Source organism: Sebastes umbrosus, chromosome 11 (assembly GCF_015220745.1).
Source record: "Sebastes umbrosus isolate fSebUmb1 chromosome 11, fSebUmb1.pri, whole genome shotgun sequence".
In the NCBI taxonomy this organism is placed as follows: domain Eukaryota; kingdom Metazoa; phylum Chordata; class Actinopteri; order Perciformes; family Sebastidae; genus Sebastes; species Sebastes umbrosus.
Window position 1 is genome coordinate 23,638,394 of NC_051279.1, and position 24,498 is coordinate 23,662,891.

Genomic DNA, 24,498 nt, shown 5'->3' on the forward strand with positions numbered 1-24,498 from the left:
TAATTAATTATTCCTCCTTTCTCTGATAAATTACACATCTCTTCCCCTCTCTATTAAATTGTGTCTACGTGTCTCACTGTCTCTCTCTTATGTTCCCTAATTTCTAATTTTGTCCTTTTTTCAGAACATTGAGGACCACGTGGCCTTTGTAATCACTGTGCCCACGGCGCTGGCTATCTTCCTGGCTGTTTTTGTACTTGTCTGCATTGAGTCCATCTTCAAGAAGCTTCTACGTGTTTTCTCCCTGGTCATCTGGGCCTGCTTGGTTGCCATGGGTTACCTTTTTATGTTTTCTGGCGGGATCATCTGTCCGTGGGATCAGGTAAGACACAGAGATGTAATCTGTAGTGAATGTATTTGTTGTAGAGGAACATGTGGTACATGCTGTGATCTATTTGTTTTTCCTGTTTTATTTGGTACTTTCAGGAGAGATTTTGTGGCTTAAAGCAAAAACCAATACAACAGATTATAAATGACAACTTTGAATTTAATGTTCAACACAGTACATGGTTCACTCCGAAGTTCTCTTGAAAATGAATTAATGCTTTATAGTATCTCAACAAATCGAACATGGGTCAAATGTAAATGCATAAGGGATAAGATAGAAATCTAGGCCATTGGATTTTGGATGTTGCTAATGCATAATTTCTTTTCATTCCTCTTGCTCTTTTTTTCTCTTAAACTGAGTTCTCCTTTGGTGAATGACGAGCATCTGTGGAGATTTTGTTGGCTTTAGAAATACACATTTTGTGAAAGTTAACCCCAGCCATATGCATAGCTTGATCATTTCCACTTGACTGGACATTTTTATCTACAAATATGACACTTTCGTCCAAAACGATTCCCCTCATTACCAGAAAACAGCATGGAATCTTGTAGCAAGAGGAGCTAGAGGTTTGACTTGGATTTTATTCACTCATTTTCTGTTCTGCTTGAGTTGTCTTCTGTCTAATACCTAAACATATACAGATGTTTTCCAGACCAGTCTATGATGTGAGCGTATGGAGTGTAGATTCTCATGTCTGCAGCGTAGAGTGTAGTTAAAAACATCAATAAATGTGAAACAAGACTTAGGGATTCAGAGGCCTTGGAAAAAAAAACTCCTTAAAGGCATACTATGCAGGAATTGTAGCTTACTGTTTGCAAACACAACATTCAGCCGAGTGTACCACCTGAAGCATCAAATACAGCAGCGAAAGTGAAAGCCAGCCAGATTACTCTCGTTTTGGAACGAGCTTTGTCCGCTATATTTGCATTTTTTCGGCGCTGTGTCCACCATTTTCGTAGCTTCCTCTTGGATACATACTTGAGCATGTGTGGGCTACACACCCAATGCCCAAAGGCTGACACCCAAAAGCATCCCAAACACAGCAATATAAGAAGAAAGTAAGAAAATACTAGCAGAAGGCACAGCCACACACTTCTAGTGGGTTATAAGTGATGATTGAGAGGGATTATTTTTTGTATGCGTCTATACATTGTATTTAAGGAAAATCCTGCATAGTATATAGTACATTTTTTAAGCTTTTATTTAATCTCTTGTGATTTCTTTGAGGTTACGTTATTTGCAAGATTTAGTGAGACATTTTCCAATGGCCAACTGCTTCTTTTGCTGCAATATGTTTTGTCACATTGCACGGATGTATACATTATGGTGGCTACTTTGGCATTTTATGCCTTTGGTCTCTGTTTGTGTAATGCCACATACTTTTTTTGTATTTTTGTAGAGGAATACAACTGATGGTAGATAGCGAAGAAAAGAGAGTTTGACAAACTGTATGTCAAAGGTCATGAGTGTTGGGTTGCCACCACAGAACATTTCATACATTATTTTTTTTCACGCTTTCTGCTAGAAAAGCTGAATTGAAATTACAGAATTTGACTTGATTGCTACAGCAGCATGTGACAGACAGCTGATTACATCAACATAATGCACACATGCAGCCACATGGAATATTATTACTGTTTGATTAGAAAGCCGACCATATATCGGAGTCACACTGGTGGAAAAAAGTGCAGTCAGCTGGTATGGAGGAATCCTGACAGATGTGTTGTGTAAAACTGTTGTAAATCAACTCGTATAAATCAATACATATTTTTTGTCCATGCATTTATCAAGCTTTGAGGGCACCTCTGCAGACTCGTTGAAATTATTTTTATATATATATATATATATATATATATATATATATATATATATATATATATAAAGGCCAGCTTTTTACACAGTATTACTATACTATATATATTACATTCGGTAGCACATTACATCTGCAGGTAAATGTGGCGTGACAAACACACAGCAGCATCTTCATTGCCACAGCCATATGCGTCCTGCAACAGGGCTCATTGAAAGCAGCACAGTACATTAGGTCTTCATTGTTTGAAAGCTGTACTCATTCAACATTATTTGGTAAGAGAGTTGCCTAGCGTTGCCTTATCTATCACAAAGAGGTAGCTGAAGATGCACTGATTCACACCATTCATTTCTTTCTTCTGCTTACTAGAACATTTCAGGCCATTATGCCATTACTGCTCTCTGACTGCTGCGTCTTAGCCATGTTAATTACACTTATCTGAAGAGACATTATTGTTGACTGGCATTGCTCTATATGTGTTTTTAGGGGCTTGCTGCCACATTATAGATTAAGGAAATGACTCATTGTTCACATATTGCTCCACCTTAGTATAGAGTATATTCAGTATACTTTAATCTCATCAACAGAGAACCTGCTTCCGGTACCTGTGAAATGATATAATCTAGTTTAGTGTGAGTCACACCCTTTCATGCAGTCAGTTATGAAAAAGCTTTGAATAATATATTATATATATGCTATTTGCCAATAACCCAGGATAAATGAAAAAGGGTATTAGCATTCTATTAGCATGCATGGGGATTTTTAGGCCTAGACACACTAGTCACCATACTAAAATGAATATTTTAGAAAGGACAGGGCCCATCCACTGAATAATATCATATAATTGCACTTTAATGTGACTTTCCTTTATTCAGTTATTTTGATGTTCAGCTTTATAGCCCCCAGGCACCAAATTATATTTGAATTGACAAATGCAGTTCTCAACCTATCAGTTGGACCTAATCGGTTTACATATATTGACTGACCTGTAAACCATCAAAGCTCAATAAGAAGCCAATATACCAATGAGCTGCCAGTCACTTTAAACGCGTCGTTGTCACTTCAGATTTGTACTTTTTGAAACTGACAGAAAATGTCAGATGAGTTATTGATGATGAGGTTGACTACAAATATCAGGGACATGCCATTGGGTCAGCACTTTCATGCATAGAGTATTTTGATTGTTGGGCAGAGTGCCATGACTTTCAGATGATACAAATTGGCATTACAATATGATGCTGGATTTAATCTGTGAATCTGCTGGAGGGACAGCAAAGAATAATTTTAATCTACGATGAATTTGTAGAAATAAAATGCCATTGATTTCTCAGTCCATTACTGCAAGAGATACCATCGGTGTCAGCTAACAACAGTTTGCCCATGCCAATAACACTTAGTGCTGCAGCTCTCAAGCGAGATGAAGTAAGTAAAGATTAGAACCCATGTTGCGGTGCTCCTTAAATAATAATAAAAAGAAAACAAAGGAAACTGCAACAAGGTTTTTCCATTTTCTGTATCTTATTGTATTTGCAATATATCGTTCTATGTTTACTGTCTACCCTTTTATTTGAGTGCCCTCAAAAATTCCCACATTGTAACAGAATGAGTGTCCGTGCCATGTATAATATTGTTTGATAACAATGCCACAATGCAATGCTTCATATTTTGTAGATGCGAAAATTAACTCTACACCTGTCAGTGGTGCTGCAAAATGATGATTTATAAAAATCTAAATTTACTGCTTAGTATAGAGTAAACTATTGTGTTTCTATCATGTAGGGAATAGTAAATGAGGGGGTGATTTTTGGACACTGCTAGTCATCCCTCAGAAAACACGATTATCAAGCATCAGAAAATTCATTTTTTCAAGCAGAAATGCCAAACGTTTGCTCGTTCTGCTTCACAAATATAAGGATTTGCGGCTTTTCCTTGTCATATATGATAGTGAATACATATTTTGAGATTTGCTCTTTTGTTCAGACTAAACAATACATTTCCTTCAGCTCCGGGAAATTATGAAGGGCAATTTGTCACAATGTTGACATTTAGCAGACCAAACAATGAATCAGTTAATTGAGAAAATAATCTTAAAATGCATTGATAATGAAAACCATAGTTAGTTGCAGCGCTACATTCAGTAAATGCTTTGATTTGCTTGGATCCTAATCTTATTTTAAGATCACCATGATTATTTTTGCATATGTAGTCTGAGTAAGTCTTTAACATGTGGAGATTCAACAGAATTAAACCCATAAATCATTTTGGACCTGGGTTTTACAGTAAGATTTGAAGACATTACCCTCCTTGCTGCTTAGGTTCTTCCTCATGTAATCCCAGACTTGGAGCATGCTAAGCTTTGCTTATCAGCCAATTGTATTAATAACCAAGTCTTTGAATCTGTGGTCACCCTGGTGTTACTGTGCAGTTGCTAAGTGGATGTCTGCTCCAGAAAAGAAACGGAGGGAGGCGAAGTAAAAGTCAGAGTTAATTAAATGCTCTCTGTGCTGTAGCGAGGAGGTAGCGAGGAGGTAGCCATGAGAAGTAGGGGAATGAAAGAGTGATTAGAGGGAGGGCCTCATTCTCTCCCACCGCCTCACCTGCCATCTATAGCCCTAAGCTCATTAAGGATGATGGCTTTTGTCCCATGTCATTCACACAATGTTGCTGTTGCTAGTCAGTGGATGAAAAAATGCTGCTGCCCATAGTTGCAATTACAAATTCCATATTTAACAAGAGAAAAAAAGAAAAGAAATTGGTGAAAACCAAAGGACTTGTAGTTAAGTTGCTAAGATACCAGCATGTACAGTAATGTGCTTTAAATAACTGACTTAAATGTCTGAATAATTAACAATGTTGCCATATGGTGATTGCAGATATGAATGCATACAGTATATACTGTGTATATATATATATATATATATATTTTTAAATCTAAAGATCTCTCTGTATCTGAGCAATCCTTTCTTAATGGTTCTTTGTTGATATACAGTGATGGGTTTGTGGTTAAGTTGTAGTGTACCATTTTGGGATACACTGTAAATGTTATGTATGAATTTTCCTGCTCTCCTGGTCGTGGTTTTTGCCTCGTTTGACTTTTGTATTCTAACACACAAACATACACATTTACTAGATATAGTGAGTAAGTGCCATAACACCTCAAGCCTCAAGCAGAGTTCTGTCTTGCTTGCCACCTGCTGAATAAAGTCAAAGTTAACTTGAGCTTTAAGGTGGACCATCTGTTCTCATTTTAGTGACAAGCTGCTAGTCAGCAAAACATCCGCCTCTTCAAATGAACTATTTCTCCCAAACTGGCAGTAGTGTCTATGTAGGATTTCTGCAGGACACAAAGAGCATGAAGAAATTATAAAAACATACTTACCAGAAGAAAATGAGAAGAGGAAAAATTATGAGATTCTTACAATTTCTTAAAAGCTTCATCTTTAATTTATGATAGTGGTTTGTTATGCAGGATGTGATCACCATGCTTCTCCCACACTAAATCTACATATCTGTTATTTGAGGACATGCTCTCTTGCCTCACTGATTATCAAGCCTTTTAAGATAACCTGACGCTTCTTCTGTGCAAGTCTAAGTCACCTGACGGTCCACAGAAAAGAGTTACATCAAACATTTGACAGACTTGCCTGTAGACTCTACACTGTATACCGTTTTGTTATTTGATTATCATAGAACAACAATTTTGCAATTACTGCACAAAGAAAATACAGCCAGCTAATGGAATTGAACAATTCAGTGTTACTTGTAAATCTCATTCAGTATTTGTGCAGTGATCATTTAAGATAGAAAAAGTGGTTAAGGATGATTACTTTTCAGTTTCTCCATTTTGCATATCTGAAACATCTTTCTATTCATAGCATTGACGGCATTTTTTCATCTTTTAATTAGCCTTTGCTGTTAATAGGGACTTCTGACTGTCACTGTCAATTAATGCCATTTAATATAGTCCCCAAAAACACACAAAGCATGTATTTAGATACAGTCCCCTCCAAAACCATGGGAACAGCGAGGCCAATTCCTTTTATTTTTTCTGTACGCTGAAAACATTTGGGTTTGACATCAAAAGATGAATATGAGACGAGAGATCAATATTTCAGCTTCTATTTCCAGGTATTTTCATCTAGATCTGTTACACAACTTAGAACATAGCATCGATTGTAATGGAGCACCAACTTTTTAGGTGAGCCAAAATATCGGAACAGATAGACTTAAAATAGATGAAAATGAATAATACTTAGTTGCAAATCCTTTGCCTGCAATAACTGCATCAAGCCTGTGACCCATTGACATCACCAAACTTTTGCACTCTTCTTTTGTGATGCTTTTCCAGGCTTTCACCTGGAAAGCCTCTTTCAGTTGTTGTTTGTTTCGGGGGTTTCTCCCAACAGTCTCCTCTTTAGCAGGTAAAATGCATGCTCAATAGGGTTTAAGTCTGGAGATTAACTTGGCCAGTCTAAAACCTTCCACTTCTTTCCCCTGATGAACTCTTTGGTTTGTTTTGGCAGTGTGTTTTTGGTCGTTGTCTTGGTGCATGATGAAGGATCTCCCGATCAGTTTGGTTGCATTTCTCTTTAAATTGGCAGACAAAATGTTTCTGTAGACTTCTGCATTCATTTTTTGCTGCTGCCATCATGTGTTACATCATCAATGAAGATCAATGAGCCCGTCCCCACCGTGTTTCACAGATGAGCTTGTGTGTTTGGGATCATAAGAAGATCCTTTCTTTCTCCACACATTAGCCTTTCCATCACTTTGGTAGAGGTTAATCTTTGTCTCATCAGTCCATAAAACTTTGTCCCTACAACTTTTGAGCCTCGTCTCTGTACTTTTTGGCAAATTCCAATCTGGCCTTCCTATTCTTATTGCTAATGAGTGGTTTGCATCTTCTGGTGTAGCCTCTGTGCTTCTGTTCCTGAAGTCTTCTGCGAACGGTGGATTGTGATACCTTCACTCCTGCCCTCTGGAGGTTGTTGGTGATGTCACTGACAGTTGTTTTAGGGTTTTCCTTTACAGCTCTCACAATGTTTCTGTCATCAACTGCTGATGGTTTCTTTCTTTCTTCAGGACATTTCAAATGGTTGTACTGGCTGTGCCCAATGTTTGTGCAATGGCTCTGATTGATTTTCCATCTTCTCTCAGCTTCAAAATTGCTTGCTTTTCCCCCATAAACAGCTCTCTGGTCTTCATGTTGGTTACACCTTTTTAACTATAAATGCAGTCTGCACAGGCAAAACCCAAAGCTGAGACTGAGAGTAGACATTCAGCGCAATTAAATAGTTTGAGTAATCAATGTAATAGGACACACCTGGGCAACCAAAAACACCTGTCAGTCACATGTTCCAATAATTTTGCTCACTTGAAAAGTGGATGCGTTCAACAAAAGGTGCTATCTTCTAAGTTTTTTAACATATCTAGATGTAAATACATGGAAATTGAAGCTGAAATACTGATCTCTTGTCTCATATTCATCTATTGATTTCAAACCCAAATTTTTTTCAGTGTACAGCAAAAATAAAAGAATTGGCCTCGCTGTTCCAATGGTTTTGGAGGGGACTGTATATTGCTTCCCTTCTTTGAAATGCAACACATCAGTATGCAGTAAAATATAACAACATGTGTTTAATAGTAAATGTGGAAATTATCCTGCAAAATATAACAACATATGTTCTGCGATGTGTCAAGTGAAAGTTATCATATCATAAATCTGAGGAAGAGAATAGGCTGGAAGAGGAGCTGCGGCAGTGATATAGAAGAGGATTAACACTGAAGCACCGTGACAAGAGACAGTGCCACAGTTGGGAAAACAACTGTGGGAAATAACATGACTTATGTAGCTTAAACTACTTGAGTCTACTCACAATTTAATATTATTCGAGTTACATTTCTGCTATGCTTTAGACAAAACTAGTTGATTTTCCCTACTGTCCTCATGTTTTTTTTTACTCCAGTGGCATGAAGTCAGCTGTCAAAATAACTATCTTATTTGTGTTGACATCCTCACAGATAAACAACAAGACAGTAAGAGAACAAGAGATGGTTACATTACAAACTGTACTGTACACTGTCAAGTAAAAGAAACAGCATCGAGGCTCCAAATATTCCCTCAGCTGTGTAGCGCTCACCATCCCGACTCTCTGAGTTGTATACACTACACTTTCCGTTTTCAAACCTGAAATCAATTGGATGCTTATCCTCTCCCCACAAAGCCCTCTGTGTTTGCTGACGGTGGGGAGATGGGCTTATCTATGTGGTCCAGCCTCTACCCCTCACTGAGAGATGTCTGGACCCTGCCTCGCCTCCTCCTTTCCTTCTCTCTGTGTCCCTCCCTGTCCATCACACACATGCACAGACGCACGCACACACACACTCCTTTGTGAGTATACAGCCAGCCTAATTAGGCTTTAGGACAGAGGAGGTGGGGAAAGCAGAGTCGGGGTGAGGGAAGAAGCCTGCCAGGTTGGCATAGTAAAGAAGAGGGTCGATGGTGAAAAATAGGACAGGAAATACTGAAAGAAAAGACGAGGGGGTTATACAAGGGAGGGAGGCAAGAGAGAGACATGGAGAGATGCAAGATAACACGTAAAGAGGATGAGTAACTAAGCAATTTTCCTAGATCAGGTTTGAGTTTTGATTCTAGGACAATGGAAAAGAATATATTGTTTGTGCTTAACACTTTAATTTATCTCAGGCATGAAAGTCGACATGGCCAGACTGATTGTGTAAATTACAAACCAAGCACTTTGGCTTAATGTTTCTTATCTACTGCATTTACATCTGTATCTTAACTATAAATCAACCATCAATCAACATCTGTCTTTTTTTGCTCAGATTCCGTGAAAATAGCTAGAAATAAAAGATAAATGTCTTTTTCTAGGGTTATATAGCAGACACACACACAGCACATGCTCACATAGACACACACACAATAAAAAACCACATACACACTCCACATTGTAAATCAAGCCTGTAAACTAATCTCTGCCACAGACTGTAGACTAAAAGCCTGATGTAATCTGACACTCCATCTCTATAATTTGTTTTATGAACCCTCCTCAGTGTCATTATCAAGGAATGATTCATGGGACAGAAGCAGAGTTGACTGAACCACAATGAACCACAAAAAAAGCCTTGTCCACTTAATTGTCAGAGAGAGGGTCCTTATGTGCTTGCCTTAACCATACTGTAGGAAGCTCCTCACTGTTTTATTACTGCATCAAGTATCAATTATGCAGGGGAACTCAGCAGGTGTCTCTCCCCCTGCAGCCTCTCCATTATCCTCGGTACATTCACGATTCACTAGCTGCATTGGATTTCAGAGCGTTAATTCAGAAAAAAGGCTTGATGGACTCTAAGCAAATTATGTTGCTGTGCTAGATGATATTTGTCAGCAATTAGCAGCACTCTCTTGTAGTAGGAAGTAAGTTAATACTATGGAAGCAAATAAGACACGTGTATTTGAATTCTAGCAGCCACTGAATACTAAATATTTAAATTTAAACACCACTGAATTCATACCATTGAAATATTTTACTTTGAAAACCACGTATCTTAATGTATTTGTTCTGAATTCACCTGTTTGAATTTTCTTAATTTGCACTTGATTGTTTAGTTTTTCCTCAAACACATAGTGTTTCAATTAGTTCCACCTTGCCTATATTTAAACTAACAAAGCACCCAAACATCTATCATTCCAGTGGTCGGCACATCTGGGTGATGCTTTCGAATGTGTGTTAACATCTCATGTGCTTCCATTCACATCCCCTACAATGGTGGAGCAACGCTGACATACCTCCTTATCTTATACACAACTCTCTATTGCTGTTGTAGCTGACCGGGAACCCACAGGCGAATCTTCCAGCTCCGGTGTTCCATTCGTGCTCTCTTTAGTGTGACTGACTCGCACGCCAATCCGCTTGTTGGGCTAACCTCAGCATATGCAGCTAACGGTGTACAGCTAAAAGTTTTCGGATGGAATTCACGCTTGTGACATACCGTGTATTCTGTGTGCGGCTGCGTGCACCTGAACGTGACCCCCGGGCTGTGACAGGCCAACTAGCTATTCTTGTAGGTGCAAAGCTGGCAAGATGCACGAAGGCAAGAGTTGTGTAAATGTTGTTGGGCTCAAATATTTTGCACCATCCCTGCTTGGTTAAAAAAAACAAAAACAAAAACAGAACAGACTCTTTTCTCTGGATACTCAACATGATATTTTGGGTCATGCAGAAGGGATTACAGGGAGCTATTGGTTTATGCAGTCATGTAAACAGCTTAAATAGTAGTGAAATGGAAATGCCAGACTGCAGATGAAAAAAAAGACAGTTGCTGCAAAGGTTGGTTGGGCTGAGGGGCTGTACAGTTTGGTGGCCATAGTTCTGCCATGATCCAATAAGAGAAATTGGTGGCACAATGCCAAGGCAGCAGTGACCTGTGCCAGCCCAGAGAGGCAAATCATTACAGACTTTCGTAAGAAATGGTCAGATATTCAGGTTGACACCAAGAAGTGGGATCCTGTGTGCTGGCTAATCATTGGGTGCTTTTGCACAGGGTTAGGACACTGATGGCAAGGTAAAGCAGCTGTGGATGAGAGCAGCAGCAACATTTATTTTAGCCACTTTAAATAGGTCCATCTAAAGATATCAGTTTAAGTGTATGCTATATTTAGAATATTTTCACCGCTTTAGCTTGCCATCAGACAGCCCTTTCTGATGGGGAACTAAAGCTGTTATATTGCTTTCTTCAAAGCCGCCAGCTTTCATTGACAAAAACAGTAGTTTCACCTCGCAGAACACGGGAGTTGCTGCTCTACCTCTGCCTCGATCGGTTAGTTTGTGTTATTGTGTGACTTTCGGATCCGAACTAATGTGGCGTCCAAAGCAGTACATTGCTTAGCTTCCGTGCTGGTACTCTTGTCTGCTTCTCCAAACTTGGAGCGTGCCGATCGCCATCTTAGTTACTGTAACGTTCGGTAATACACTGACTATGGATAAGTCTTTATGTATATATATGTAGCAACGTCATCATGCAGAAACCTACGTCAGGTCACGTTGGAAAACATTTTTAGAAGGGCTTGGGAAAATAGCATTTTGACACTAAAACATCCGTACTTCCAAAATTTGAATGTTCAGATTTGTATACATAAGGAACACCACTGGGAAGCTACAGAATGGTATAAAAACCTAAAAATAATAATAATGGACCCGCCCTTTAAGTTTTGCTTATGTGGTCTGTTTTAGATGTACAATGTGCCTACTACACATAGTCCTACATCATGCGTGATTGTATCTATCATGCAGTATAATAATACCTCCAAGCAAATGCCGTTATGTATAGAAATATGTTTCTAGCGATTATTTGCAACCTTTTTTGATTGACAGATAGAATTCTCACAAGAAATAGCAAAGAAAAAAAGAGGTCACTTCAGGGTGTTGCTGCTTGTCAGTTCTCCATAAGATAATATGTGCAGACTATATATAGAATGTATTTCTATTATATTCATGAATCATATTAAAAAACCTGCACAGCAGCTTTAAACATGGCCTGCCATGTGTGTTACCACAGGGTCTTAGTTTATAATAAGCCATTTGACATTGTTTCCTGCTCTTTAAAGACCACAGGAAATAAAAGCAGCAACCAGCAGTACACCTGCTGCTCATTTAGGCATGACAATTTGTCACACAGGTAGGACATAACTATAAAAACCTTTCATTGTCAATGTGGTGATGTGTCGAACAGCATTTTCAAGGCTCTTGACATTCAGTACAGTATTATTGTGTTGGTGTTTGGAATAGACTTGAGGGGCATGCTTTATTCGAAAATATGATGCACTACTGTGATAATACGTTTTTTTTATAGCTGTTGACAAACACTAAGAAACGCTGCATCATTCCTGCAGAATAGCCTTCAGAATTTATGTTTGAGGAGACAGTCCAGCACTTCAACAGTCATATAAAAAGAGGAAATATACTGGATGGATCATTAAACATGATGTATACCGTATATGTTAATGTTTTCTAATTTAAAAATCAATGTTACTTTATTTCAAATCTTTATTATTGACGCTGTGGAACATAATATACACCAAACATGTACCCTCAACAGTAGATTCAGAGCCCTATGCTGTTGTTAATACAAAGTGCTTTAATCAACTGAGTGTCAAGTATTAATATATAGATTTTGCTCAACGTCTGTAACAGTTGATATGGTGTTACCATCTTCTACATTTCAGCCAAACTACACTTTATGTAATCTTAAAAATAATGGCTTGTTTTGAGTGGCCTTCTGTTGTTTGTTCAGAGAAAAGATGGACCAACTGAAGGTATGAGCCTAACATAATCTTTATTGAAAGTGATTCTTTTTGCTCTGATTCCTTCTTCATCCCCATAGTGCGGTAAATTACTGGCAAAGGATTGCAGCCGTCATGCAGGGAATTATGGTTAGAGTGATATATCAGGTTGTCAATAATATCAAGGTGCTACTGGTATTTTTATGAAAAGATCCTACTACACTGGCCAGTGAGTGACATCCACCTTCAGTTTGATGGATACAGCTTGAATGATGCCATATATAAAGTGTGTAGTGATCAATACAACATTGAATGTACAATATGTACAGTATTACTTCATTTAATTGTCTAAATTCACAATCAGTAGTTTAAAACCTTTTTATTTTTATATAATGAGCACATTCATTTTGATGTGGTACAATTTTAAAGCCAAGGTAAAATGTATACTTGTACTGTAGGTACGTAGGTGAACTTCTATAGTTATCTGTTAAAACCCTTGAGCTCTGCAGCTAGACCCTCGCCTTAAAACAAGTTCTGTTGTATTGATCATTATTTATTTGGTTGGGGCTACAGGCAAGGCAGGGCTTCCGCTTACACACTAGCAATTTAGTTTTCTAGCTTGATGCACTAAGCTTTGACTCTAACTATAGAAGATTGTTACATTTACTCAACAGCTAAATCAGGGTTTCCTCCAGGGGTGCAGAGTAAACTCTGGACAACGGCTTGTCACTAAAATGAGAATAAGCTTGTCCACCTTAAAGGTCAGCCCGAGCCCATTTTAAAGATAGGGTCGACGATGTTGGAAAGCTAGCATCATTTGAATGTAACATCGAGTTCAGGCTGGTGCATGCCAAGGGTAGAGAACGAGCAGGAAGGCAGGGAGGCATCTGATTGGTTCTTTCCAAGCGGACCTCGAGGCAGTGATTGGTAGATGTTTTTTCCAGGATTACAGCAGCTACATATGACAGCTCTTTTTTCCAGTCCTTTTTCAGAGCTCATGAGTAATGGATCGCTGTCGGGGTGAAAAGACCATTTCAACCAATATAATAAATAGTGTATACTGGAGAACATCGTCATACCCGCCTTTAAGCGAGCCTGAGCCGAACCTGTGGCTAACTTCAGAGCTCACTCCTTTCACTTTAATCAGCAGGTGGCAAGCAAGACACAGGAACTTGGCTTGGGTCTTTCGTAGTTGTAGCATTTATTCACCGACATCCTATACTGTACGCACACTGCAGTGCTACGTTCACAGCTATAACGTTACGGCTAACTTCATTCTCTCTCTCTCTCTCTCGACCGCACACTGACACTCACTAATGTTAAGCACTCAACCTACGCACTGAGTTATTCCTTAAAGCAGTTTGCTACCCGTAAAACACATTTTAGTTTAAAAAACATATTAAAAATACATAATCCTCCGATGCTTAGCTGGGCTTGCGATACACTGGCGGAAACCCCGGCTGAATCAGATACAATCAGATTGGGTACTCAGCCAATCACTAATTAATGTTATATAATGTTTTAAAAGATCATAGTTTTATTGGTTTACGGTTGTTGTCTTCTGCGCCCTTTTTTTACACCCGTTTACTTGTATAAGATGGAGGCAGGATCAGGAGGAAGCTAGTGTTGACTAAGTGTGTTTTGCACGGCTGAACGAATGAATTTACTTATTTTTATTTGATAATAATAATTCATTATGCTCGCTGACTATGAATGAAGCTTTGTAGCTGGTGGGGTGTTACAGGTGCGCCCTCTATTCACCGGCCGCTGGTACACGCAGTGCTTTGGTATTTAAATAGCAAATCGTGCCTGTTTGCTAAAGGTTACTAAATAACATTTGTTTTACCTGAGAAAATGACTTACTAGCGGAGTCTGCAGTTTTAACTTTCAGTTTCAAGTGTTAACCTTTCTGGTGCATCATGCTGACCTCCACGTGTTGCTTTCACTTGACTTCTTACCCTCTCTTCTTGAAAGATTAGCGGTCACTATCTCTTTCCTTGCTGATCACACTGTCATATAGCAACCAAAAGCAGAATTTTGAGAAAGCTTTGAAATTTAATCAGCAAACACATTTTGCAGCAAATATCAGTTTTCCATTTGTCCCACTTTGGCAATTGCCAGCAATTATCTACGCAGGAAAAACATTGATTTCCTTTTCTTTTTTTTTAAACGGGCATTGTAAGTTGAATATCATCTATTATGTTTTCCACTAATACTACAGTTTGTTTTCAAATTGTTGCTGGTGAACAGAAAAACAGTGTGTCAACTGCACAGTAGATCTATAAGATGGTTGTAATATTACTGTAAGGCATTTTGATTTATCATGTCCTCCATTATTATTTACAATTTGAGAAAAAAAAAGAATCCGCATTGAAGATTATGATTAGACTAATTAGTAAATATGTCCTACTTTTGTCTGCAGTGAAGCGACAGGAGGTCTACAAATGCAGAAGATATATTACTCATTTGAGCACAATTTTAACTTAAACATGAATAAAGCATTGTCTTAAAGGGAACAAATGATGTCTTGATATGTGCTACTATTTACATTTACTACCATAGTTGGCCATTAAGAAAGTAGCAGTGTGGAACTGTGTTAGTCACCCAAGCCTAAACAGAGGAGGTTCTGTTTCTCAATTGCACTCCCTCTCTCTTGCTTCCTTTCCTCTTCCCATCTCACCGCCCCCCACCCCCGCCCCCATATCCTAACCCCGCTTTCCAACTGGCCCAGCAAATAACCCAGGAAAGGTTAACTGGCACCTGGCTGTGTGTCTGTGAGAACACTAGCCTCTTTCTATCCATTCACCACAGCAGATGAGCTGCTTTAACCCTGGAGCAGAAGTGTGTGTGTGTGTGTGTTTATATGTGTGTGGAGCTTGGGTGAAAAGGGAAGCACTCTACATGCTACTTTAGAGGTGTCAGGTTTGAAGTGTGAGAGCTGATTGTCCCATTTTCTGCTTCTTGTAATCAAGGGAGCTTAGGTAAGCCGAAGACACTAAGAATAGCCGCTTTTCGACCGCAGGAACTTTCCCCCGATACTGGGGAACCTTTTGAGGAAAACATTGCATTTCGACCGCAGCGACCAGGGTCTAAATTAAGTTCCGGGGACATTTTCCGGGTACTTCTTACCCCAAAAAGGGCCCTGGTTGCGGTGTAGTATGTTCTGAAAGTACCGGAACTTTCTGGGTGGTGTTTGCAAGGATGACTGATCGGTGAAACACACACACAGCACCGCTGCTTCAATGGCTTCAACTCGTGTACTACTTCATTCATAGACAAGGAAGTACTCTAGTGTCTATTAAGGACCATTTTAGGATATAGGGAGATAATTTTTTCTTTGTTTGATAAAATGAAAAGTAAAGTTAGGCTTTGCTGTCGTCTTCCTCATTTAAAAAAAAAAAAAGACAGAGAAAAAGGGAGAGATCGCTTGAGGGAGCTTAGAGGGCGAGCGGTATAAGAAACAGACAGCGCGATGGTGCTGTGAATGAGAGAACAGTTATTTTCTGATTGTTTCACGGTGATTACATTCTAAAGCACAAATAAATAATCAAACACTCAAAAGGTGATTTACTGTGGAGACAGACTCTCTTAGTTTCATTTTCCTCCTCTGTATTTCATTCATTACATCCAACGTGTATCAGTAAATACTATGCAGCAGTAAATGTCATCACGAGTTAATTTTTTAATTTTTTTCAATGTTTTTTTTTTTTTATTGGATGAAACAGGCAGGCACACTGAACTATAAGCTGTAGGAGTGTGTTTACCACTGCGACCGCTATCAGGCCTCGTCCCATGTCATTGCATTTTCATATGTCAGGGGACTAATTTGCCTAATCTTCGCTGGTCTTAAGACCGATATGGAAATACAGACAACAATGGGCTGAAGGAACCTTTTAGTTCCTTAAAAAGTAGTCCCGGGACTAAAATTACCAGGAACTTCTTGGTGGAAACGGGGCTAATGTTACACTGGATTGACAGTTTAGTGCACAACACTGCAATAAGTTTAATGGCACAAATATATGTTCCTTCCTTTTCTCTTTTTTTATTTAGTCTCTAGCTTGACATCGAATACCTCCCGGAGCCGGCCTGATTTTTATATTCTTTATTTATATATTTTTGATGCTTCCTGATGTAGCTGTACATAAATAAACTTCACTTTAGCAAGCAGTGTTGGCGGTGATCAGATTTGGGTCACGCTCTTTCATTCCCCACAGGACTGTCAACACTGATATTTTATTCCTGTCTGTATTTTCTCTTCTTGTGCATCCATCTCTCTTGCTCTCATTCTCATTCTCTCTTTTCCGCTTGCCTCTGCAGGTGTGTCATAAATGTGTCTCTCTCTCTCTCCGCAGGTGTCATTCTTCCTGTTCATTGTGTTTGTGGTTTACACCATGCTGCCGTTTTCTATGTGGGACGCCATCATCGCCAGCGTCCTGACCTCCGCCTCCCACACCATTGTGTTGAGTGTCTGCCTGTCCACCACAGCTGATCACATGGAACCAGTCGTGTGGCAGGTAAGCTGATCAAACACAAGTGTATGTTTATTAGGAGCATGTATATGACAAATAAACATACAGTCGTGTGGCAGGTAAGCTGATCAAACACAAGTGTATGTTTATTAGGAGTATGTATATTACAAATAAAGGTTTCTTCTTCTTCTCTCACATTGATAGACAATAGAACAGAGACTATTCTCAAAATATGCACACACCACAATTTATTTATTCATTAATCTTTATTAATCAGTGTCTTGACTAGTGTATAATTGTGTGTCACAACAGAAATATTTACTTTCCTGCTGAGAGTTTTATGTGGGGCTTATGTGCTGGACTATTTCCTTGCCGGGACCAATAACTTCCTGGAGTTGGTAACTGGTCCTAGCCAAGAAAAGATAGGAATTGTTTTCTTTGATTCATTCACTAACATTCAGTGGACCTGTATTGTCATGTACTAGTCATTAACCTTTAACCATTAAGAAAACAACATATTGATAAAGAACGCTTGAAGACTCCTTTTGGATATTTTCAACCTGGGTTTAAGTTTTTGCTGTGTATTGTATTCCCTGTAGAGGTTTACGTACCTCCAGTTCCCAGGGAGCGCTGCTTTCTAATAGACACTGAAGGGGCTCACTGTACTTGAAGCAAACAAACATACATGAAGTGGTTTACACTCTGCAAACAGGCATCCTGCTGCCAACAACAGAGATCCAAGTTTAGTTTTCTGTCAGGGGTCTTATGAAACATCATAAATATACACTGTACGGCACTGTAAATATTAAATATTGTTCGAGTTAGAAATAGCTGCACTATATTCTGCCTCATCCATACTTCATGAGAAGTGTAACTGCTCTTGTTGTTCATTTGTTTTGTTTTATTATCCAGATTGAATCTTAATGGGATTGTTTTTCCTTCCTTTCCCATTCTGCTCATTTCTGGTCATTTTAATCATACAGTCTGTATTTTTAGCAAACAAACAAATGTGACCTTTAAACTAAAATGGATTTAGCATAGCAGGTGAGTGATGGAAATTCTAATGTGTTTTTTATACTTTATTAAAAGGTCACCCTATTTCCAGCAGTGTTATTGTTTCAAGCGCAAAATGTTCAGGCAGTTGGCATATGCTGGAAGAAATAGCAATATCAGGAAACCAATTATCTGACTAATGCCGACTTTTAATTAATTTGAGCTCATTCAAACCGGATTCCAAAAGTCAATGATAACAATACACCTATGGCTAAATCCATGTAATGCATAAAAGAAACATTAGTTTTAACAAACATGTTTCAGAATCCACACCTCACTGATCATCATAGATTTCAGTCCAGGATGCAATATAATGTTTCAGAGCCACAAAGGGCATTTTTTAGTGTACAAAAAGGGTTTAGTAATTATTATTATTATTATACCATGTTCTCATCTCGGCGACCTCCTACATGTAAATTGCTCTTCTCTACGCCTTTTCTGTGTGAATTGCTGTTTGTCAGTCCGGTTGCTCAATCACAGTCTGACTAAATTGTTTCTATACATATAATTTATCATAAATTGTTATTCATCTTCATGGTACAATTTTCTATACTAAGATTATTTGCAGGCTTAAAGGATTGATACCCTGTATTCAGCAGTCCAGCTTTTGGGTAACAATTGCTGGTTGAGCAAGCTTTAAAAGCCTCTCCAAGCATGAGGACAACACTAACCTATCTCTCTTCAAGAATAAATCAAAAAGGACCATTTATAGTCTCGTATTCAAAAGACATACTGTCCTTCAGATAACAGGAAAACATCTCCAGTGTTACATAGACTTACAAAATGATGAACATAATGACAATAAATAGAGTGCTTGTGTAGCTAGAGCTCTATCCTGGTACTTGAATATGGTTCTCTTGTGCCTGTATCTTCATGTCTCTCTCTATTCTCTACTCTTAAACCTTCACAAACATTCTCTATTGCCTCTGTGAACTCGGCCGTGATGGCCTGTTATTTGGTCTATTTTTCTTTCATGTGTAACTGTAGCATTGGCATACTGGCATCTGGGCAGCCTGTGGCTGTATGCTACATGGTCACTATCTGCCTGCTCCTCTTGTGCATCAGGTCAGTTTGCCTGTCAGCATAATTCCAGTGGAAAATCTGCCAGAGAGGAGTGTCCTCTAAGATAATCTCCCGTGTAGAAATATTGGATAGTATCAGTTAAGTGTGAAAGCATAAGAAAGGATGTTTGGAAATATGAATTACTTATTACTTGAATTGTAGAGCAATTCATTATTTATGTTATTTCCATCATTACAATATTTTTTTAAGCAAAACAAAATACCAAGATGCATGTTTTGGAATTTCTTCTCACTAAGGAAGTGAAAGTGAAACAGTCTATTTTTTTCCCAATTAAAAGATCTTCACATATCAAAACTCCCCCTTGTTCATTTTTATGGTTTCAAATGGTTAATGGTAAAGTGTGCTCCTCAAATAGTTGTATATAGTTTTTTATAGTTTGATTTATATGTGACATTTTATACTTTAATTATATATGTTTGCACTATACTGTATATACTAAAAAACGGTAGTCTTTAATTAGAAAATAACACGTGACAGCAGCTGAATTAAAATATAGTATTTCATTTCTGTGCCATGAATTTGAGAGAGGATAATGTTGACAAAAAATAGACTAATTGGCCAGTGTTGTTGTCAATGTCAACTGAATAATAGAAAGACACAAAGCACTAGGAAAGTTTGACAGACAAGTGTGACAGACAAAGATACCGAAATCGAAGACAGAATTAAAGTCAAGACAATGGAAATGACAGTGATGACCAGCGTTAATGAACAGACAACATGCATGGTGAGAAGGGAAAAAGTATCTTATTCAGATCATTTTTGTAGAAGTATGCCACAAAATACATTGATAGAGCTGTTGTAGAGTTGTGCAAATGCTTAAGTATGATAGGTAGTATTTACACTGTAATGTTTGAAGTGGGAATTGTTGATCAAGAATTTGGAGGACTTTGAATGAATGACAGGCAGAGAAGAGGAGAAAACAAAACACTTCAAATCAAACTGAATTAAAATAAAGGATGTGACTCCTTTTGAAGATATTTTATTGTTAGTGGCTATTTTATTTTACCTGATGATTGTGACAGACACATTAGGAAAGCATTCATAATATTTCGTACAGTCTGCGTGTGTCAAGTTACAAAGGCATTGTTGGAAGGAGACAGATTGCTGCTCAATCGGCAGTCAAGATGGCATGCTGGGCAAGACGTGACATTGCCAAGAAACGAAATGCCAACTAGTAAACACAGACGCCGCCAAATCCTGGCTGCTCTATGTTTCGTTATCCGCATTTTGTTTGTTGTCAATGACGGTCATGTTGTTTTTCATCAGTTTGTTGACTCTGCTTAGGGCTAAGTCTGTATTTGTGGTTATGACGATGACCGGGGATGAATAAGGCATGATGTATTATGGTACAAATCCAGTATGTGTGTAGCTAGTATGTGGAGTCAAGAGCAACCTTGCCTTCACGTGTTCACATGTTCACATGTTCACATGTTATGTTTAAAATATATATAAAAGTGAAAAAAATCACCATGAAAAATACATTTTTATAAATGATTAAATTTTCATTTGATTGTGTATATTTTGTAGGTGTCAATAGTTTAAGACCACCTGGCACAGAGTTTCAAAAATGCCCCCTTTTTATAGGAAGAAAAAATGGGACCATACCATTGTATATTTCTCAAAATAAAACTGAAAATAATAAACCCCATGAACTCAATAATAGTAGAGAGAGATTGGAGGTCGGATGTGTTGTCCCTGCAATCCTGACTGTAGCTACACTGTGTTTTTTATTCCTGGTCTTAAAACAAGCCACTCACTTACAGCACCATGGGGAATTAAAAGCCCTCATTCTTTTTCTCCAGTAACCAGTATCTATGTTTGTATAGTAGTTTAAAACCCGCTCCTGACCGGGTAGTGTTTCTACAACACATTGTAACACTGTGTTCATTTATATTATTGGAATAGATGCTAATTATTATGGTGTAAGAGCACTTCAGACAGATGCAGTAACATTTACAATTGTATTTAGCTCCAGCCAGATAGGCTTGTTACTTTGCCCATTACAATTATTTATCAGTTAACTGTAATCTACTTATTGTAATGTATCTTTTATAAGTGTCTCTCACACATGCTAAATGCTAGTAATATTAGACCAACTGAAATGCAATAGCCTGGGTGAGGTAACGATCCTTATGAAACAGCGATGTGTCTTGTAATTTGACAAATTTGCAATCTGTCTTTCTGAACAGCAAACACTAATAAATCAACTGTTATCTGAAAGCTTATCGTAGATATCCAAATGCATAATGGACTGTATGTTTTTGTGTGTTGACATGAAGTAGTGTCTCTCTATTGTGTGCAGCTTTGAGTGAGTGAGTGAGTGAGGTGAGTGAGATACAGTGCATAGAAACAAAAATACACCCACACATATGTACTGTCCATACGTCCCTCTTTCCATTAGAACAATTTTTGGGTATCATTATGAGTTCTTGTAGTTTTTAACATGTACAGTAAGGCATAGCATGTACATTATGTGTGTTGTTAGATGCCTGTGTACAGTAGCGTAGGGCAATATGACAACACATATAGTGACACTATCAATTTGTCTACCGTCAGGAACTTAAGTCATAACGTTTCTACCGTACTAACGATCTCTTTAATATCAGTGGTTTTATCGGGTCATTATGGGCAATGTTGAAAAACAAGGAGCAGGACTGCTTTATGGCAGTATTGGATTTTTATATTAATTTTGCATCAATGTGATGATGTACTTAAAATTGTTAATTATTTAATTTGCTGGATTAACAAATTGTTTTTGTCCATTAACAGCTACTTAGTTCCAGAAAATGAACTATATTGTGATACGTCTCAATGTTATTTGTCAGAGAGGATTTTTTCCATATTTCCAACTCCTTTGTGTTCAGTATGTGTGTGTCTGTGTGTGCCTACTGTATATTTGTGCTTTTGTGTGCGTCAGACGGAGAGAGTGCATGCATGCATTTTCCTCTTCTGTGTGTCGCTGGCAAAACGCCAGTGTCTCTTCAACCCTTTGTGTCGGGACAGGCTCAGGCTTACATGCTCCTTTTTAGATAAGAGCGGTCAGGTTGGGTGACAGGATGCTCTAAGGCGTATTTGTCAGAGGGTAACCACTGGACAGCAGCTATGAAAACCTCTCCAGCTTTCAGTGAAGCATTTGCCAAGGCGAGGCTGATGGATTTGTGGCACTACAACTTGCTGTTCAATCAGATGGCAAATTGGATAACACGCTTTTTGACTTTATTACATTATCTGACTGAATAATTACCTCTGGTTGGACACTGAATGGAAGACTTTTTCTGACGCTGTAATTTGTCCAGAGATTAAATTGCTTTAGCCAGTAGCAATGTCAGTTTAAATGACTATGCTAAAGATATGCAGTTAATTATGTTTTTTCTACAGCCAGATACTTATAGGAGCACTCCAAATTGGTCCCCTCCTTGATGTTTCTAAATCAAAAATCTAAATAATTTAGTCCACAAATGTCTATCCCATTTTACCAGAGCCCAAGCTGCCATCAAATTGCTTATTTTGTCTAACCAACAACTCAGAAACCCAAAGGCAAATCCTTACATGTGTTATTTTGAGTACATTCCAACTTGAATTGTGAACAAAATATCGCTCTGAATGCATTTTTCATTAGTTGCTTACAGAGTTGGGGATGTTAAGGTCACTGGTTCAGGTACTGTAATCTTTTGGGAAGAAGTTGGTGAAGTAGATTAATGAGAAATCCTGGGCTCTCCCTGAAACGGCTGCTGTTGTTAAGAGGCACTCACATCTTCAAGATCTTGCAGCCAGCTGGTTTTATCTTAATTCTTCTAGTTATCCTACAAACTGTTGTTGATGTGCTCCATTTAGCCCGTAACTGTTTCAGTGATGATTCCCTGTCTAACATTTTACAGCCTAAGACTTTATTTGTATCAGGCAGCTTTAGATTATCTTTAACCACGCCAATGGCAACAAAGAATGTTGTCTTTCTCTGCCTACTTGGCTAAAGACGGATAACAGCTGAATCCTGAAACCCCTTGTGGACATCAATTAGTATCTACTTTGTTGCTCAAGGCCCTTTTAAAGGAACAGTTTGACATTTCGGGAAATACGCTTCTTTGCTTTCCTGCCGAGAGTTAGATAAGGAAATCCACCGAAGCTAGCGCCAGCATCCATTGTCCACGCTGGTTGCCTGGCAACCTCACGGTGATGGCAAGACTCCAGGAGGTAACTGTGCCTGGCCAAGAAACACCCAAACTCTCCGTAAAACCACAACATATTGTTTGTACGCTTTGGGTGTTAAGCAGATCAGACTAGCTGTTTCCAGTGTTAAGCTGAGCTCAGCTAACTGACTGCTGGCTACATATTTACCATGAAGGTGTGTGAGTGTTAATCTCATCTTTTCTCCGCAAGAAAGGGAATCGGCTTATTTCCCAAAATGTCAAACTATTCCCTTGAAAGCCCACACGTGCATGCAAACAGGCACACAGACTGACACACATTCAGTATGCATGCATTCGCGGTATGTTGGGAGTTTTAATTGACTTTAGTTCAGCTCAGCAAAATGCATGAAAAAAAAACACCAGTTTATCCTACCAAAGATTTGTAAATGTCACCCATTAAATGTCGACAGTCTTGCGCATTGCTCCAGTGTGCATACAAACTGCCCAGGGGGTATTAAGTGAGAGGGAACCATGCTGACATCTCCACTTTGTCAAGTCCATTAAACTTTACAGTGCTGGCTCATTGGAGTCTTAATGAACCGGCTCATTTGTTGAAGAGGTGAATGCTTCCTGTTGGGTCCAGATTTACTATGTGCATGTTGTCATATTTAGAAATATTTAATTACACTTTTTTCTTGCATGGAGTGTGTACAACTGTGATGTTTTTTCCAAAAACTATATTCTTATCTTTTACTAAAAGGTGGGAAGAATGATCTGGCTGCTTGATGTAAATATATACTTAGTCTTTTAGTATTTCTACACAGCTCTGCTTTACAGCAGATGAATGCTCTTTATGGATAAAACATATCAAGGTCTCTCATTTTCAATTCAATAACTTATTTTAATGAATGTATGTCTAGAACTTTGGAATAATCTGATTTTATCCAAACTGAATTAAACTCAGAGCAGTGATTAGTTTCACAGAAGTAGAAATTCTCCCACCAGGTGTGTATATCACAACCTCCCCTCTCAGACCAAAACAACCTTCATTCGCATTCTTTGTGATTAATTGCTGAGTGTTCACCAATAATTCATCACAGCACTCACACTCGATTTAAGCTTTATCTGATAGAATTTCACATCTGCACATTACTCTTATTACCTGCTTGAGGGGAAGTAGGGCTTCATTTGAATCCAAATGAAAGTTTTTGCTGACTTGATATTTAACTTTCATTGGTTTCTCATTTCTCCTCTCTTTTATTTGAAAATCAAGCTTCAAGCAATGAGAGACCACACATTTTCATAGTATGTCACCCTGGATTTAGGTT

The 24,498-nt window shown here is 38.4% G+C and overlaps 1 protein-coding gene across 4 annotated transcripts in view; it reads left to right on the forward strand.

The window, feature by feature from the left end:
* adcy2a (adenylate cyclase 2a) overlaps positions 1-24,498 on the forward strand; it is a 65,774-nt gene that overhangs the window by 12,042 nt on the left and 29,234 nt on the right. For all 4 annotated transcript variants that reach the window (XM_037784870.1, XM_037784872.1, XM_037784871.1 and 1 more), the window contains 2 exons: positions 125-322; positions 16,791-16,952. In XM_037784870.1, the coding sequence (XP_037640798.1) occupies positions 125-322; positions 16,791-16,952 (360 nt within the window). The remainder of the gene's footprint in view (positions 1-124; positions 323-16,790; positions 16,953-24,498) is intronic.